The following is an 18,670-nucleotide window of genomic DNA, read 5'->3' on the forward strand; positions in this document are numbered from 1 at the left end:
GCCCCAAAACTTAAACAAAAAAGGCCCAAAACTTACCTATGTGTTGTTTCATCTTCCTCCACTTCTCCATCGGCGGCTACTGTAAATTTCATTTGGCGGCCACTGTAAACTCCGGCGGAGCCAGCACGCGCGGCCGCGCCCCCTCGCCGGGTGCTGGCTCCGCCACTGATACCCGACCCGAATGTTGACCCGGACAATGCAATGGGTCAACGGGTCAATGGTTCAACCGCCAAACCAATTCCTATTTAAAATATTATTAACTATTTTCGTTGAATAATAAATTTTTTTCCATTTTCAACTAATAACTAAACTAACCTAATATTGTTTTGTTAACTAAATATCAATTTGTATCCTAATTTCACAAATCCTAGATCATATATATTAAAATATGGATTTGAATCCATAAAAAATAACAATCAATCATATAAAGATAAACTTTATATGTCAAAGTTCAACAAGATAGCTTCATCTACTTTAATAATATTCTTGCAAAAGTAAAATCATCAATGAAAAGTTAAACGTGGATATAAAACATGTTAACAAAGTAAATTATTTGAAATAAGTCAATAAGTTCTCAATTAAGAAGTGTTTGAGCGCATCCATGCTGGGTTTCGGACATAAATTCTTCAATTTCTTCTCATTTGGAGTCTCTGTCATACTAAAATCCTCGTTTTCATCGTTTGAATAACTTCGATTATCATTTCCGTTGCCATCATTTCCATCACAATCCAGATCAAGATCATCAAAATGTAATTCATTTGAAAATAGTTTTAAACTTGAACGTTATAGCATACGTACTATAAAAAATAAGAAGAAGAAAAAGAAGAAGACGAAACAATAGGCATCAGTCAAACAATTACCATCATGTTTATCATTTTGTATAGAGCATGCACCCAAATCACGACGAAATGTCTCCAACTCATCATCGACCAAATTCGGTGGCTTCTCCTCTAACACCCAATTGCCATAAATGCCAAACCTTTCAAAGTCAATAGGATCATAATTTCAACTTTTGAAATAGTTCCTAAAGAAAGTATATTATCCAATTCACAAGTAATCAAAATAGAATTTTAGTAACAGAAAGCAAAATCTTAAAATTAAAAAAAAAAACAAAAGAATGAAAAATTAATTTAAATAACATTACCGTTGTTGCAATCGTAAATTGTAGTGAACATAAACAAGATCATTAAGTCTTTAGTGCTCGAGTCTATTTCTCTTTTTAGAATGAATATGTTCAACCATATTCCAATTTCTCTCGCAACCTGAAGAACTACATGTTTGACTTAATACTCGAATTGCAAGTGCTTGTAGATTTGGTGCACTTTTACCATAACACATCCACCATTCATCTGTACCAAAACAAAGATAAAATGAAATAGGCATATGTTATAAAGTATAAACTAAAATCTGAATTATATAACATAATAAAGTACTTAACATGAGAATAAAATTTACCAGGAGTCATTTTATGACGATCAGCTACAACAGATAAACGTCTAAGGTCACCATGTGCTTGCCTAAATAGTCTCATTTTACTAGTCAATTTGCTTCTTAAATCATGTTGACCATAAGCATATCTTTCGATTACATCTAAAAGTCCAGAAATAGTTTGTTTATGATTTTCCATGTCAGGATTATTGTATTGGAAAGACGGGTTTAATCAATACCCAGCGGCATAAAGATTTTTACGCAATTGACTATCCTATCAATTCTGAATAATTTGCAAATAAGGAGCTATTCTATTCTTCCTTCTTTGAAATCTACATTCCATCTCACTTTTTGCCACATGAATGGCTTCATACAAGTAGCCTATCAAAGGCTTTTCATCGCTATCAATAATTCGTAGAACACGAACTAAGGGCTCAGTAAATTGCACAATAGTAGCACACTCTTTCCAAAACATAGAATCAAGTATATCAACAAATCTTTTTTCCTTTACTTTCCTTTGCATATGCTGATAAAGTCCATTCTCTAGATGTCACCATTTCTCTTAATGGATTCTTTTGGGCCAATATGTTTGTAAAGCAATAAAGTTAGTGGCAAAACAAGTGGAAGCAGGTCGAAGTATTTCCTTTCTTCCAGTAAACTTTCTCATCAAATGCAATGGGTACCAATGGTTATATATGTATTTGGTGATTTGTGATGCTTTAGATACGACATTACTTACTTCATCAAGCTTACCAATATCATGAAACATTAAATTAATGCAATAGGCTGCACATGGAGACCAAAATAATGTTTGAAACTCTCACTCCAATAACCTACCAGCGGCAACATAATTTCTAGCATTGTTTGTCACAATATGGACCACATATTCCGAACCTACAAATATCACAACCTCTCGAAATAACTTATATAACATGTCAGCACTTTTTGATTCATTCAAAGCACCTACGGATTTTAAGAATACTATTCCTTTTGGACAATAAACTAAAAAATTAATAAGAGTTCTTTTACATTGATCTGTCCAACCATCTGCCATAATTGTTCAACCGGTCATCTTCCATGTTAAACGATAGCTTTCTACATAATTATGTACTTCCTCGACATTTTTAGCCAACAAATAACCACAAAGATTGTGAAAGTTTGGGCCTTTATAGCTAGGGCACATGCTCGCTATGGCAATACACAGAATTTAGAGCATTGAAAGGAATACATGAATCAATCATCCATTTTTATATAGTGAGATCACATTTCTCTATAGCTTCTTTGCTCTGAAGAACACTTTTGATAGTAGGTTGGTCACTAGGTCCCGTTCTTAGTATGAAGTAGGAATCAATTCCTTTTTGTTGTTTTAAATGTTTAGCTCCCGTTCCTTTTCTTTGACTTGTCTGAATAGCTATACCCTTTCCTTTAAAACTAGGAGGGATGATCTCTTGAACATCATCATTACCCAAATCTCTATACATTTGCTCTTCTTATTCCCGATAATAAGAGCTACGTGGGTTACACTCATCAAGAACTTCTTAAACTCTATGCTTCTTTGTAGCAAAGTTGTCCAAATTTTCTTTCATTTTAAATCTAACATTGGGAGGTACTCTACGATAAGAATCAACATCACCTTTTATTCTCGCTAAGTGTTGTTTGACTTGATTAATACCATCTCCAGCAAAAGTCTTTCCACAATACAAGCAAACAAATTTTTTTCCCATTAGTACCAGCTTCAATAATCTCTTTACAATGACCCCTTGCTATATCCATTTTTCCTCTAGCATTACTTTTTGGTAGAGAAAAATGTGGTGTATTATCATCACCAATGAACTATACAAAGACACAATATCATGTTGAATTATATATCATTAGTAGAGCCACAAACAATTGAAAGTAGCAAGAATTTTCAAAACCAAATAATTCAACCGAATATTTAAACATCTCCATCTCACCTTTCTACTCTATGGCCATGTATAAATGCACATAAAAGGAACGTACTATTGTATTTTATCACTATTATTGACGATTGAATATTGATATCTTCTTTCCTCTAAATTCTTATTCTTCATTCTGATGTAGAACCTATTGAAGTGGTTAACGGTAGAAAAGATGATCAGTAGTAGATGAGAAGAAGAAGAAGAGAATAGCAGAAGAGGGAAAAACCAGATGGTGGGAAAACAGGGGAGAAACGGGAGAGGAGAGGGAAGAGACGTGATCAAGCAACAACCAAAATGTATTTCATTCATCAAACTAACTTTCAATCCAAATTACAATCAAATAAATAACAAAATATAAACTTGGGCTTGGGCCAAACCCATAAACAAGTCCAATGAGACATAAAGCCTAAAATAAATAAATAGAAGATAAAATGGCCCAGCAAATGGCCTGATGAGGATGATGTCTGCATCAACTATCTCGGGGTGGGGGAAAAAACTCGAGCCCGTCGAGTTGGTAAATTACAAAAAGCTGCTATCAATCTCCCAGCCACAAACTTAGCGGTTAAGGAAACTTCTTTCGACGTCTGTAGACACGTAAGGGTGGTGGTCCGGGTAAGGGAAGATCTTGTTGACTTTTATAATGCTCTAACAAATCAGGATCAAGCTGCTGAAGTTTCTTGTTGGAGATCCAAGAACAATCAGAATCAGGACGACCCTCCCAACGAACAAGGAAGCGCTAAATGTCTCCATCCTTGGTTATATGATATGTGCATCTAAAATAGCATCAATTTTATCTTTATGTACTGCAGCAGGTAGAATTGGGGAAGAGATAACATGTTCAGAATGAGGGTCCACAGATGGAGGTGTGAAAGGATCATCAGCGGGGTGAAATTGGCCTTTGTAAGCAACTAAGTCCTCAACATTAAATGTAGAGTGGTAGCCAAAATGTGAGGGTAAGTTAATGACATACGCATTTGGACCATCATGCTTTAAAATTTTAAAAGGACTAGTACCACAAGCTTGTAATTTGGAAGCAGGCCCAAATGGACGCCGTTCCGACCTAATTCGAATCATAACATAATCTCCAACATTAAATTCAACGTGGCATTTGTGCAAATCAGCTCGAAGATTAATAATGTATTACTTGCTTCCAGCTGTTTATTGATCTCAGTATGCAGGCCACGCAGATATTATGCAAAAGACTCAGCTGACATAGACACACTAGCATGTGGAGACAGGGAAGAAGGTCTAACAGCTTCCTAGGCTCAAAATCATGAACAACTTCAAAAAGGCTCATACCTATAGACCGATTCACTGAACTGTTATATGCAAGTTGGGCAGTAGGAAAATTTAGGTCCCAATTCCTAAGATTTTTCTGGACTGGACACCTTAATAGATTACCAAGACTGAGGTTAACAACTTCAGTTTGACTGTCCGTTTGTGGGTGGCATGCAGTAGAGAATTTCAGTTTAGTGCCAACCTTACTCCATAGGGTTCGCCAAAAATGGCTAGTGAAACGAACATTCCTATCCGAGACAATGGTCTTAGGAAGGCCATACAGCTTGACGATCTTATGAAAGTATGACTTAGCAACCTTAGATGTATCAGAAGTTTTGGTACGGGGAATAAGTGTGCCATTTTCGAGAAGCGATCTACGACAACGAAAATGAAGTCGTGATTCTTTGGAGTACGTGGCAACCCTAGCACGAAATCCATACTAACGTCTTGCCAAGGATAACTAAGGATGGGGAGAGACGTGTAGAGGCCTGTATTCTGCCTCTTTTGCTTAGAACGCTGACAGGTGTTACATGTGCCAACAATCTTGCCCATGTCTATCTTTAAACTGGGCTAATAGAATTGACGTTCAATCTCCTCTATGGTCTTATTACGCCCAAAATGTCCGGCCAACCCGCCAGCATGACTTTCCCACACTATAAAGTCTCGTACTGAAGTCTTCGGGATGCACAACTTGTTGGATCTAAAAAGATAGCCCTCCTCTAAACGAAAACCATCAGTGGTGTCCAACTCCTATTTTGCAAAGCAGGAAAAATGTCTCTGAAATCAGGACATGACTCGTACTCTTCCTTAAGTCTTTCAAACCCTATGACCTTAACACTCATGATGGATAAAAAGGAGATGCGACAGCTTAAAACGTCAGCAGCTCGATTTTCAATACCCTTTTTATACTTTAAGACAAAAGAATAGGCCTACAAATATTCGATCCAGTGGCCATGCCTAGAATTCAATTGTCTCTGGGAATTAAGGAAACGAAGAGCCTCATGGTCCAAAAAGAGGACAACTTCATAGGGTAATAAGTAATGATGCCAATAGCGCAAGACTTGTACAACTATGTACAACTCCTTATTATAAGTTGAGTACCGTTGCTTGGCATCATTTAATTTCTCATTAAAATAAGCAATAGGATGGCTTTCTTGACTCAAGACTCCACCTATTCCTACCCCGGACACATCACATTCGACCTCAAAAACTTTGGAAAAATTTGGGAGTCACATGACATGAGCCTTTGTCATTTACTTTTTGATTAACTGAAAGGCCTTAGCCACTTCCTGCATCTATTAAAATTATCCTCTCTTTATACACTCTGTGATAGAAGCCATGATCGTACTAAGCCCCTTGATGAAACGACGATAAAAGGTAGCTAAATCATGAAAACTCCTAACTTCATGTATATTCTTGGGGTCAAGCCAATCAACAATTGCCCAAATCTTCATAGGATCAGCATACTCCCATAGCGAAAACAATGAATCTGAGAAACACAACTCTATCCGTGAAGAAAGAACATTTCTTCACATTGGCATACAAGCTTGTAGCACGCAGTGTAGAGCAAACTTGCATGAGATGATCTTGATGTTGTTCCCTTGTTTTGCTGTATAGAGAATGTCATCAAAGAATACCATAATGAATTTGCCCATGAAAGGCCGAACGGCCTATGTCATCACCCTCATAAAAACACTTGGAGCATTGCATAGTCCAAAAAGCATTACCAACCACTCGTATAGACCATTTTTTGTTTTAAATGTAGTTTTCCACTCGTCTCTTGGGCGGATTCGAATCTGATGATACTCACTCTTCAAATCGATTTTGGAAAAGATTGTGGCATCGGCATCATATCTAGCATATCATCAAGTCAAGGGATGGAAAAACGATACTTGACAGTGATCTTATTGATAGCGTGACTATCAATGCACATCCTCCAATAACTATCTTTCTTAGGTATTAGAAGGGCTAGAACTGCACAAGGGCTTAAACTTTCACGAATGAAGCCTTTGTGAAGGAGTTCACCCATTTGTCTCTAGAGCTCGACATGTTCAGTAGGATTCATTCTATAGTGAGGCAAATTTGGGGGAGACGAACCTGGAACAAGATCTATAGCATGTTGAATATCCTGTAAGGGAGGCAATAGATTAGGAAGATTGTCAGGAAATACATCTTTAAATTCCTGAAGGGGTGATTAGGCTTCAGTAGGGGTCACTATTGGGAAATTGGACAAGACTTCCATAACAATCACAGCAAATACGATTGAGTCATTTACAATTGTTCGCTCAAATTTTGTAGGGCTAATCACATGTAATCCTTTCCTTTCGACAATTTTTTTGGTTTGGTATGAGTCAACAAATTTTGGTGGTAAAGGGTTAAGGTGAATCTTCTTTCCATTAAATAAAAAGGAACATGAATTTGATCACCCATGGAGATCGAACAACCAAGGGAGACCAAGAATGACATGTCCGACATCCATAGGGATGACGTCACACCATATATAATCCTTATTCTCAAGGAAATGGATAGACACCAGACAACGCTCTTTCACAGCTATAGAAGAAGTGTCAACCCAAGAAACACTATACGGTTGGGGGTACGGGATTGACTTCAACCCAAGACGGGACACTATGGTCACAGAGACAGCGTCAATGCAACTCCCACTATAAAAAATGGCATGATGACGCCAATCATCGACGCCCTTAAGTTGGGTAAGGATACAACGTACAACACAGATCGTCAAAATTTTCAAAGTTAGGCTTATAGACTTGATCTTCTAAAGGTTCATCTACGGCATCCTTCCACTCGTCAATAACTAAGGCTTGGCTCAGACATCTGGAGGAGATATGGCTGAAGCCCTTACAATCGAAGCATTACAAGCGAGAAGTTCTTGAAGTTTTAGGAGCTTTACCTTTATTGTCTAAAGTAGGAGGTGTGTTAGATGGTGGAGGTCTTAGGAGAGATTTGGTGGGAGGAGGTAGTACCGATGAGATGGAAGGACGATTATCACTACGCCTTCCATAGGAATCTTAGTAATCGACTTGTAATCTTAGACTAAGGAATAAGCATGATCGAGAGTGGTGACACCTCGAAAGACAAGCTCACACCAAAGATCATCTCTTAGGCCCTATCTGAACCTACTTAAAGTTATGGCTTCATCCTTGATGATGTGACATCGCATTCGAAACTCATCAAATTGAGTAACATAGTCAGTCACTGGATGGTTTCCTTGTGTGAGAGCATTTCATTGGTCCAACAAGTTGCTCCTATAAGAGTGTGGTAAATACTTCTCTTGAAGGCGGCGCTTCATTTTCTCCCAACTTCCAGCAGGAGGTGCATGACGCCTCTTAAGAAGGTCCTCAACGATTTTCCAAAAAAGTTGGGCAGTACCAATTAATTTCAAATTGGCAAATTGAACTCATCGATCCTTTGGGACTCCATACCATGAAAAGAAACGATCCATGTCTCTAATCCATTGTGTAAAAACTCTAGGATCTAAACAACCATCGAAAGTAGGAGCATCTAACTTGATGTTTCGAAAGTAACGCTCCTCATAGCGAGGGGTGAATGAGTACCATAATGGTCATTGCCTCATTCATGATTGTGCTCCTGTTTTCTATTCTTTAGTCCATGACGAACATGCTGTTGACCACCATGTCGATGATGATAAGGTATGTTATGAGATGCTTCAGAGTTATCAGCATCGTTTAAGGGAGAGGTTTGTTCTAAATTGTTCACCCTAGCAGCTAGTTCTCTACTCTCTTCATGAGTAGCAGTCACCTCAGTTTGGACAGTTGCTAATTGAGCTTGTACTTGAGCTAATTGTCGAGTAAGGGCATCAAATTGAGAAAGGTCCATGGTCAAAGTATTGGAACTGGGTATGATAAGACAACCACTATACAAATGCATGCAATGTAACACTTGCTAAATGCAATGAATGAAGAGATCAATAAACAACTAGTTCAAGAAATGAAGATAACAACTTGAGTATTTAAATTTTAGTTTTTTTAATTATTTTTTTTTTTTACTATTTTTTTTTTGTTTTTGGAAATTATGGAAATTCAAATATGTCAAACTGATACTGCTAATCTATGTAAAATAATAAATTAAGAGGTCAAACACTAGTCAACGACATAAGCACGTAAAATAAATGGGGGTAAAGGTGAAAGTATGACAAGTAAAGAGAGTTAGGAAGTCTAGGGATTTAATCACGTGAATTTTATGTAAAAACTGCAGCACAAAAGTTAAACGATGCAATTCAAGATAAATAGTAATATAAACTGAGAATAAATAAAAACAGTAACTTTCCTTTGTTCGTTGGAGTAACAGAGCCAATCAACGGTACAAATAGATACCGAAAAAATGATGTTAGAAAAATAGCTCAATTTTTTTATATAACAAACAAACAAATAAAACCCTCTTAAAATTACAAAAAAGAATTGTGATAAATAAGACCAAATTTAACAGGGCCACGTAAATTTTTAGGTTGTGGGCTCGATGAATTTTAGATAATGGGTATTAGGCCTTTTGTTGAACTGGTATATAGCTGTATTGAGGTTGATGTGTATATTTCCACTCCCTTCCAGTAGACTAGAGGCCGAAGATGCAAGGTCAAAGTGGAGAACTCAAAATCAAGACTTCCAAAGGCAATCGGCCAGATGAATGGAAGAGCCTAACAAGCAAACTGATTTCTCTAATAGTTACCGACAATGGGTCGTCGGCGCAAGGTGGTTCTTGGATGAGAGGCAGCGTCAGCTGGAATTTATGGGGGTCTATAGTGATTGCGCGAAGGTTTGTGAATAGACGAATGGTGCTTTGAATGTGATAGGTTAAGTGTATGGGGCTTGCAGATGATTGCGATTATGGTCCAGCTTTGATCGATGGCGATGATAAATAGTGAAGTGGAGTTGGATTTACAATTTGGGTAAAGGGTTGTGGCGTTGATAGTTGTTGGTGGTAGTTTCTGGTGATGATTGGTAGTGGGTGATAGTGGTAGCAGTGGTTGTAGCGAGTTGTTGGGTGGAGAGTGTCTTGTGGCGTATTAGATCATGCATGAGGTGGTTATTGTTTGTGGTAGTTTCTTTATATATCTCTCTCCTTTTTTTTTTTGGACGGTTGATTTTGAGAAGAAGATGGCTGGGTAAGCAACTAAGATTTCAGGTTGCAATGAATTACAAATTGCTGGAGGTAAATTTTAGGTATCATAGGCTACGTAGTAACAGTTTTGGGAATTTGATGAAGATATCGCTGGGAGATAATGGATGGTAGTTTTGAGTAGTACAGTGGGGTGATTGTTGGACAGCGGTGTTTGTCTTGTTACAATTGACTGGACACTGTTTGTGGCTTGAGTGAAACTAGCGGCTTGTTTGTAGTAGTAGAATAACAGGTTGCAAACCAGAGTAGATGTTGGGACGTTGTTTAGTTTGATTGTTGACCCAGGTTTGGCTCTGATACCAAGAGTTGATGTAGAACCAATTGAAGTGGTTAACGTTAGAAAAGATAATAAGCAGCAGATGAGAAGAAGAAGAAGAAGAAGAAGAAGAAGAAGAAGAAGAAAATAGCAGAAGAGGGAAAAATCAGATAGTGGGAAAACAGAGGAGAGGAGAGGGAAGAGACGTGATCAAGCAACAACCAAAATGTATTTCATTCATCAAACTAACTTTCAATCCAAATTACAATCAAATAAATAACAAAATAATAAACTTGGGCTTGGGCCAAACCCATATACAAGCCCAATAAGACATAAAACCTAAAATAAATAAATAGAAGATAAAATGGCCCAACAAATGGCCTGATGAGGATGATGTTCGCATCACATTCTCTCATCTCTTCTTTTTCCCTATTTCTCTTTTCATTCCACGTCCTATTTCAATAAGTATATTGGGCAACATACACTACAGAGTCTATAAGTTTAAAGTAGATCTCTGCAATGTTTTACTACTTTCAAAGGCTTTTATTCTTCTTTCCCACTTCTCACTAACACTTCTTTGTTTGGTTTTCTGTTTGATGCCATGGCCATTTGACTAATGCCGATTTGTTTATCTCCAACAAATTTGCTAGTCCAATTTGTTCCCGCTAGGCCATTCTAACAGAAATTTAGAATAGCTAAACCCCTTAACTTAGAAACTTATAGCTTATTTGCTATTCATAATTTTATATGACACTAGCACATTTTTTTTGTCGAAAAGTTGTGATGAAGCTAAATTAAGAATGTTGGATACTATATTTAATCATTAAAGCTAAAATATGAAAATGTGATAATAATCATTAGTGTATTTTGTACTAGCCTGATTCATTCATCAATTTGTTAAATTTGTCATATTGACAGGAAAGAAAATAGACCAGTTCTATAATTGAGAAAATTGCACAAGATTATCCCATGACAAGAAAGTCCCGTGCATTCACATATCTCTTGATGTTTCCTTCTATAGTTGTTGCTATCAGATTCATGGATGTTCATGAAAGAAGGTAATTTGTTCTTTGTGCTTTATCCCTCTTTGACATGACCCGTCCCAAATCACCAGAGTGGATTAGAAATTTATCATCTCTCCAGTAATTGTCCCACACATTGGTGGAGGGGATTGGTGCAGGCAATTAGAACTTGAGAACTTTAATTTTGATATATTTTTCGATTGAAACTCAGGTAAAAATCTAGTAAAAATTCAGGTATAGCATGATTCATGTAAAATTAAAGTATACAACATAATACAAATACAAACAAGTAGAGCACTAAAATTCAAGTAAAAATCTTTCAAAAACACCAATCTAGATATATATTTCTATGCATACTTTGAGGACAAAACCTGAAATCTACAAAGAAATCACAAAAATTAAATTTACATCTTCTTCTTCCATTTAATAACAACTTGAAATTTGAATGTTTGGATTTTTGGGAGAAAAATTGGAAGTTGCAGAGGACGGTTGTCGGGCTACTCTGTTTAGGGCATCAACTGTGATTTTAACGTGAAGACGAATCTGGTGAGTGGTAATGAGGTTTTATATATATTACACGGACCAGGCAGTTTCTTTCTAAATGGGCTTGCGGTTCAGTGGGAAACCAACGATTTTTTCGATTTTTCTGGGTTAGCAGCATAGGTAAAATATTAGGTGATTAGGACCGGACCATGGTCCGGTTCGACGGTTTTCGATTCGAACCTGCCGGTCCGGTCCGGGTCTAATAACTATGGTAAATGAATACCGGATTAACACATACTGTAAATGCAATTTAGATATCGAATTTACTCATACTGTATATGCAACATACCATATTTACGCATACCGTATATACAACTTATCGTATGTGCAACTTACTGTATATGCAGTTTACCGTATTTGTAACAGATTACCGTATATACAGCTTGTCGTATATGCAACAGCTTACCGTATTTGTATATATCGGTCTTGCATATACTGTATATGTAGTGAACTTAATAAAATATAGCAGATTAAATTGCAATAAAATGAACAAATTAATCTAGTTGGCCAAATAATTATTTTCATTAAATTCTTTGAACCTTTTTATATTCTTTTAAAATTTTTGTTTAACTAAAATCCTAATAATCATAAAATATTATCTTCAACTAAAATCCTAATAAATCCATCCACACGTATTTATTTTATTTAAATTCATTTGCTACCGATGTTGTGCTTTCATATCTTTTATGCAAAAAATAAAAATAAAAATAAATCAACATGTTATTTTAGTTATAATTCTTTCATGATATGGAAAATAGAATCTTATTTTTTATGCTTTGTTTTAAGTAATAGTTTGATGGATGAAATTTATAGGAAGTTTCAAAATTAGTGTTAATATCTATCCAAATATTCTTATATTACAAAAGGAAACAAATTTAAAATTACAAACCAAAATTATTAGCTTATAAGAAAAAAATTAATTAACTTATTATTTGAAGAGAGATTTGTTTAGTAGTGTGAGCAGTGTATTCTCGAGAGAATACAATAAATTCAAGAAAAGAGATTCGCTATCCTTTGCAGCTAAATACTAAAGTACCGACATGACAATATAGAAAAGAAAAAGTAAAAATCAGATTCATGGTTTATAGTTATTGGAGGAATGATACAGGAGGATCCGAGGCGAGTGATGCTGATTTGTCAGATAGCACAATGATGACGCTGAGATACTATGAGATGGCGGATCGGCGCAAAGATGGAAAATGAATCGTAATTATTTTCTTGATTGAGGGAATTTGACATGTCTTTTGTAGTTTGGCCATAACTTTGGCTACGGTTATCGAAATCGCTATTATGATCCCAATCCGGAAAGCTCTCTTCAGCGCACACGTCTTGGCCACCCAGCTATGCTTAGTGGACATCAATTTCGAGCCCAAAATCTACTGTTTTCCTTTTCAAAATTCAATTTTTAGTTATTTTTTACTATTTATGGTAATCTTTCGCTTCCTTTTTTTCATATGTTAGAAAACTCGAATTGAGCCAAATTTTCGGCAACCTACTTCTTTTACTAAATATTTTATTCTGGTATAATTTCGGAATTTTACCATTTTTGGTAATTTTCCTATAATTTTGTATTTCGCAGCTATTTAACCGGGCTTGTGGATTAATTTTGGTCATTCGGCATTATTAATAATATTAAGTTGATTTCAGAGTTTTTTCTCTGATTTTTGGGCTTTTTTCTTTTGTTTCTTTCTTGTGAATCATTTGCTACAACAAGCCAATATGATAATCACTATCCTACCCGATGTCGGTTGGTATCAGAGCGTCAGCATCTTCTTGGGAGATAAATTCCATCAGTTATAATAGTTGTTGGACGTGGTCGTGGTCGTCGAGGGCAGGTTCCGATTGAGGAAGTCCCGCACCGTGATCGTAATATTCAGGATGTGACGATTGAAAGAGACAAGTTGAGGAGTTAACCCAACGTTTGGCTGAGCAGGAGTTTGGTTATCATGATATGGAGGGTCACGATTCCGATACCGTTTCAAAAACCCGTATCACCATCGTGCTCGAGTTTGGGAGCATTGTAGACGGGAGGATCATCATGTGGATCTCAATTTCAGAGTGGATCTGCCCGAGTTTTCTGGTACGTTGCAGGCTGAAGGATTTATTGTTTGGCTGAATGAAGTGGAGCGAATTTTTTAATATAAGGAGGTTCCAGATCGTGTCAAAGTGAAATTGGTTGCCATCAAACTTAAAGGTAGAGCATCTTCATGGTGGGAACAGTTGAAGCGTTCACGGGAGCGATAGGGGAAATCTAAAATTACTGATTAGGAGAAGATGAAGAAGAAGATGAAAGGGCACTTCCTTCCTTTCGGCTATACTCAAACCTTGTTTTAGAGGCTCCATTCACTGAGACAAGGCGCAAGATCAGTCAATGATTATACTGAGAAATTCTATTAGCTGGTGGCTCGGAATGATTTATCTGAGATGGAGGAGTAGATGGTAGCACGGTATTTGAGGGGATTAAGTTAGCCCCTGCAGGATGTTCTCAGCCTTCATTCATTGTGGACGGTTTCTGAGGCATATCAGCGGGCACTTGCAGTGGAAAAACAGCAAAGTAGGAGCCAGTGGTCAGAGGTGAAGAAAGTCAGCCAGTTCGCCCTTAAGAATCTCGTCCTGCTTATCAGCCACAGCGAGACAGTTCCAACTCAAGTATTAAGTGCTTTAGCTGTAGTGAACAGGGGCATAGGGCGACTGATTGCAGGAAGCCTACTGGTCAGAAGAATAAAAATCTTCTGATTGAGGAGGATATGACGAGAAGTTCGGGGAAGTTGGGGAACCCGTGTATGATGATGGTGAAGATGAGGACGTGCTTTATGGAGATGGTCAGGAGACCCTGGTTGTTCGAAAGAGCCCGTTGACTGCCAAGGGCAATTCGGGGAACGATTGGTTGAGGACCAACGTATTCCACACAACCTACACAGTTGCTGATAAAGTCTGTAAGCTGATAATTGATAGTGGCAGTTGTGAGAATGTAGTGTCTAAGGAGGCTATCGAGAAACTGCAACTGAAGATGGATCGTCATCCCAAACCATACAAATTGTCTTGGCTGAATAAATGTAGTGAGGTAACAGTAGAAAAACGGTGCTTAGAGTCTTTTTCGATTGGAAAAAAATATTTTGATAATGCCTGGTGTGATATGGTTTCAATGGACGCGTGTCATGTTTTATTAGGACGACCTTGGCAGTATGATCACAGTGTTATCCATGATGGGCGGAAGAATACTTATTCTCTTAGCCTCAAAGGGAAGAGAATTGTTTTAGCGCCTCGCAGGGAAGAAAACATCCCTACCCTGGTAGTTAATAACCCCAATCTACTTTCTATGTCCAGGTTCTTGGTTGAGGTTGGGCGTAAAAAAATAGTTTATTCTTTAATGCCTCGTGAAAATAGTGCAGCGAATGTGGATTCGGAATTACCAGCAGAAGTACAACAACTACTGATGGAGTTTTCTGACTTGATGCCGGAGGATCTTCCTCCAGGATTACCACCTATGAGGGAAATTCAACATCAGATCGACCTTATTCTAGGGTCAGTCTACCAAACTGACCAGCATATCGCCTCAGTCCCAAGGAAGCTGAAGAGTTGTAGCGACAGGTGGTAGAATTATTGGAAATGGGCTATATTCGTGAGAGTATGAGTCCTTGTGCAGTTCTCGCTCTACTAGTGCCGAAGAAAGATGGGTTGTGGCGTATGTGTGTTGATAGCAAGGCAATTAACAGGATTACAGTGAAGTACAGATTTCCAATTCCCCGTCTGGACGACATGTTGGATCAATTGTCCGGTTCTAAGGTCTTCTCAAAATTGACCTTAAAAGCGGATACCACCAGATGAGTAGAAGACCACGACACAGCATGGGTTGTACGAGTGGATGGTCATGCCCTTTAGACTATCCAATTCACCCAACACTTTTATGAGGTTTATGCATCATATTTTACGGCCTTTCATGGGGAAGTTTGTGGTAGTCTATTTTGACGACATACTTATTTATAGTCCGACATGGGAGTCACATCTTAATCATCTTTGTTCTTTCTTTGATGCAATGAGGGCGGAGTGCTTATTTATTAATCAGAATAAATGTTCTTTCTTCACAACTTCTGTAACTTTTTTGGGTTTTGTTGTGTCTACTGATGGTGTTCATGCAGATCAATCCAAAATTGAGGTAGTTTTGAATTGGCACAAGCTAAAAACTTTGCACGATGTTAGGAGTTTCCATGGATTGGCATCCTTCTATCGTCGGTTCATCAGAAATTCAGTACCTTGATTGCTCTTATCACAGAGTGCCTTAAAGGGTGTGATTTTCAGTGGACCAAGGAGGCAGAGGCTAACTTTCAGTTGGTTAAGCAAAAGATTGCGGAGGCCCCAGTCTTGGCACTTCCGGACTTTGAGAAGGTGTTTGAGGTAAAATGTGATGCATCTGAAGTTGGTATTGGTGGTGTTCTAAGTTAGGAGGGACGTCCAGTAGCCTTTTTAGTGAGAAGCTATCGGGATCGAAGAAAAATTATTCCACTTATGACCTGGAGTTCTATGCCATAGTTCAGACTCTGAAGCATTGGCGCCATTACCTGGTACAGAGGGAGTTCATTCTTGTTACTGATCATGAGGCCTTGAAGTTCATCAATGGTCAGCACAAGCTGAGTAGGCGACATGCAAAGTGGGTGGCATACTTGCAGGAGTTTACTTTCACACTAAGGCATCAAACAGGGAGTTTGAACCGAGTAGCAGATGCATTAAGCCGTCGTACATTACTTCTCACCACCATGAGCACCAAGATTTTCGGATTTGAGACGTTTCCTAATATGTATGCTGTAGATCCTTCATTTGGGAAGATAATTCAGGAGGTAATTGATAATCCCCGACATGATTTTGTTTTACATAATGGTTACCTATAACGTGGATTGCAGTTATGCATTCTGGATTGTTCACTAAGGCAGCAGATTATTAGTGAGCTTCAGAACTAAGGATATTTTGGGTGAGACAAGACATTGGCATTGATCTCTTCTGATTATTATTGGCCCAAGTTGAGCAGTGATGTGGTGCATTATGTGGAGTGGTGTTATGTATGTCAGTGGTGTAAAGGAGCTCTTACTAATGCTAGATTGTACACACCATTACCCGTACCTGAAGCTCCTTGGTTTGATGTCAGCATGGATTTTGTCATGGGCTTACCTCGTACACATTGGGCGATGGATTCCATTCTTGTTGTGGTTGACAGATTTTCAAAGATGGCTCATTTTGTGGCTTGCTGGAAGACAATGGATGCTACTCGGATTGCTCATCTTTATTTCAGAGAGATTATGCGTTTACATGGTGTTCTACAGTCAATTACTTCTGACCGTGACACTAAGTTTATGAGTGATTTCTGGAGGAGTTTGTGGGAGAAACTTGGAACAATGTTGAATTTTAGCAGCGCATACCATCCCCAAACATATGGTCAGACTGAGGTGGTGAATCGAAGTTTGGGAAATCTTTTGAGAAGCTTGGTAGGGACTAAACCAAAGCAGTGGGATTTGGCATTACCTCAAGCAGAGTTTTCTTATAATCGGTCGAGGAATAAAACCATCAGACTGAGTCCTTTTGAAATTGTCTATAGTCGGAATCCATCCGGAGTACTTGATTTGGCTCTAATTCCACGTGTGGGTCGCTTCAATAACAAAGCTGATGAGATGGCTGAACATCTTTGGGGTATCCATGAGTAAGTGAAGCTGTCCATACATGATAGTAATACTAAGTATAAGGCTCAGGCAGATAGTCATCGGCGCCAGGTGTTGTTTGATGTTGGTGATTTTGTTTGGGCAGTATTAACTCGTGATCGTTTTCCAGTTGGGGAGTACAATAAGCTAAAGGAGTGGAAGATTGGACCTTGTTGTGCTATAGAAGATCAATGATAATGCTTACAGGTTGTGCTTCCCTAGCCATTTGAAGACCTTTGACGTCTTCAATGTGAAACACCTAAGCCCTTGTTTTATGGAGTCCGATGAAGTTACTGTGAACTCGAGGGCGAGTTCTTTCCAACCCAGGGAGATTGATGCAGGAGGATCCGAGACGAGTGATGTTGATTTGTCAGATAGCACGATGATGGCGCTGAGATAACATGAGATGGCAGATTGGCGCAAAGATGGAAAGTGAATTGCAATTATTTCCTTGATTGGGGGAATTTGACATGTCTTAGGTAATTTGGCCATAACTTTAGCTACGGTTATCGGAATTGCTATTATGACCCCAATCCGGAAATTTCTCTTCGGCTCGCATGTTGTGGCCACCCAACTATACTTGGTGGACATCAATTTCGAGTCCAAAATCTGCTGTTTTCCTTTCCAAAATTTAATTTTTAGTTATTTTTTACTATTTATGGTAATATTTCGCTTCCCTTTTTCCATATGTTAGAAAACTCGAATTATGCCAAATTTTTGGCAACCTACTTCTTTTACTAAATATTTTATTCTGGTATAATTTCAGGATTTTACCATTTTTGGTAATTTTCCTATAATTTCGTATTTCGCAGCTATTTAACCGAGCTTGTGGGTTAATTTTGGTCATTCGGCATTATTAATAATATTGAGTTGATTTCAGAGTATTTTCTCTAATTTTTGGGCATTTTTCTTTCGTTTCTTTCTTGTGAATCATCTGTTACAACAAACCAATAGGATAATCACTATCCTACTTGGCGTCAAGGAATATATTGATTTTTATTTTTTTGAAATTGTATTAGGGATGTGTTTAGAGTGGGATGAATATGTAAAATCTGTGTTGTTATGTTTAAATGAATGAATTCAATAAAGACAATATTGAAATTTGATATGGAAAAAAATAATATTTTTTAAAATTTTGATATTTTAATGAGTATGAATATAGAATGAGATGAAGATATAAAAACTGTGAATATAAATAGCGACACCTAAAAAATTGAAGAGTAGCACTCGAACAATAACTTGATGAAACCGTTTGACAAAAACACTTACACATTTTAAATGTATTCATACATTAGTATAGATGTATTAACAATGTTGATTTATGCTTCCTTGCAAGAATTGACAGCCAAATACGTTTTTATG

The 18,670-nt window shown here is 37.6% G+C and overlaps 1 protein-coding gene and 1 long non-coding RNA gene across 2 annotated transcripts; both read right to left on the reverse strand.

The window, feature by feature from the left end:
- Positions 1-867: 867 nt before the first annotated feature.
- LOC111375069 lies at positions 868-1,298 on the reverse strand. The gene is made up of 2 exons (XR_002699251.1): positions 1,145-1,298; positions 868-979 (listed from the first exon to the last, which is right to left on the reverse strand). It is a non-coding gene; the product is annotated as an uncharacterized LOC111375069 (long non-coding RNA).
- A 3,918-nt stretch (positions 1,299-5,216) lies between these two features.
- Positions 5,217-6,675, reverse strand: LOC111375074. Its single transcript, XM_022997860.1, has 6 exons — positions 6,578-6,675; positions 6,374-6,500; positions 6,180-6,255; positions 5,968-6,135; positions 5,708-5,856; positions 5,217-5,396 (listed from the first exon to the last, which is right to left on the reverse strand). The coding sequence occupies exons 1-6, from the start codon at positions 6,673-6,675 to the stop codon at positions 5,217-5,219; spliced, it is 798 nt and encodes a 265-aa protein (XP_022853628.1).
- Positions 6,676-18,670: the final 11,995 nt, after the last annotated feature.

Source organism: Olea europaea, unplaced genomic scaffold (assembly GCF_002742605.1).
Source record: "Olea europaea var. sylvestris unplaced genomic scaffold, O_europaea_v1 scaffold1333, whole genome shotgun sequence".
NCBI classification, from domain to species: Eukaryota; Viridiplantae; Streptophyta; class Magnoliopsida; order Lamiales; family Oleaceae; genus Olea; species Olea europaea.

Coding starts and splice junctions, on each gene's coding strand:
- LOC111375074 (XM_022997860.1), bottom strand. CDS start 6,675: ATGGGTGAACTCCTTCACAAAGGCTTCATTCGTGAAAGTTTAAGCCCT. Junction 6,256..6,373: donor ATGGTCTATACGAGTGGTTG/GTAATGCTTTTT, acceptor TTCTCTATACAG/CAAAACAAGGGAACAACATC. Junction 5,857..5,967: donor CATGGCTTCTATCACAGAGT/GTATAAAGAGAG, acceptor ATTTTTCCAAAG/TTTTTGAGGTCGAATGTGAT.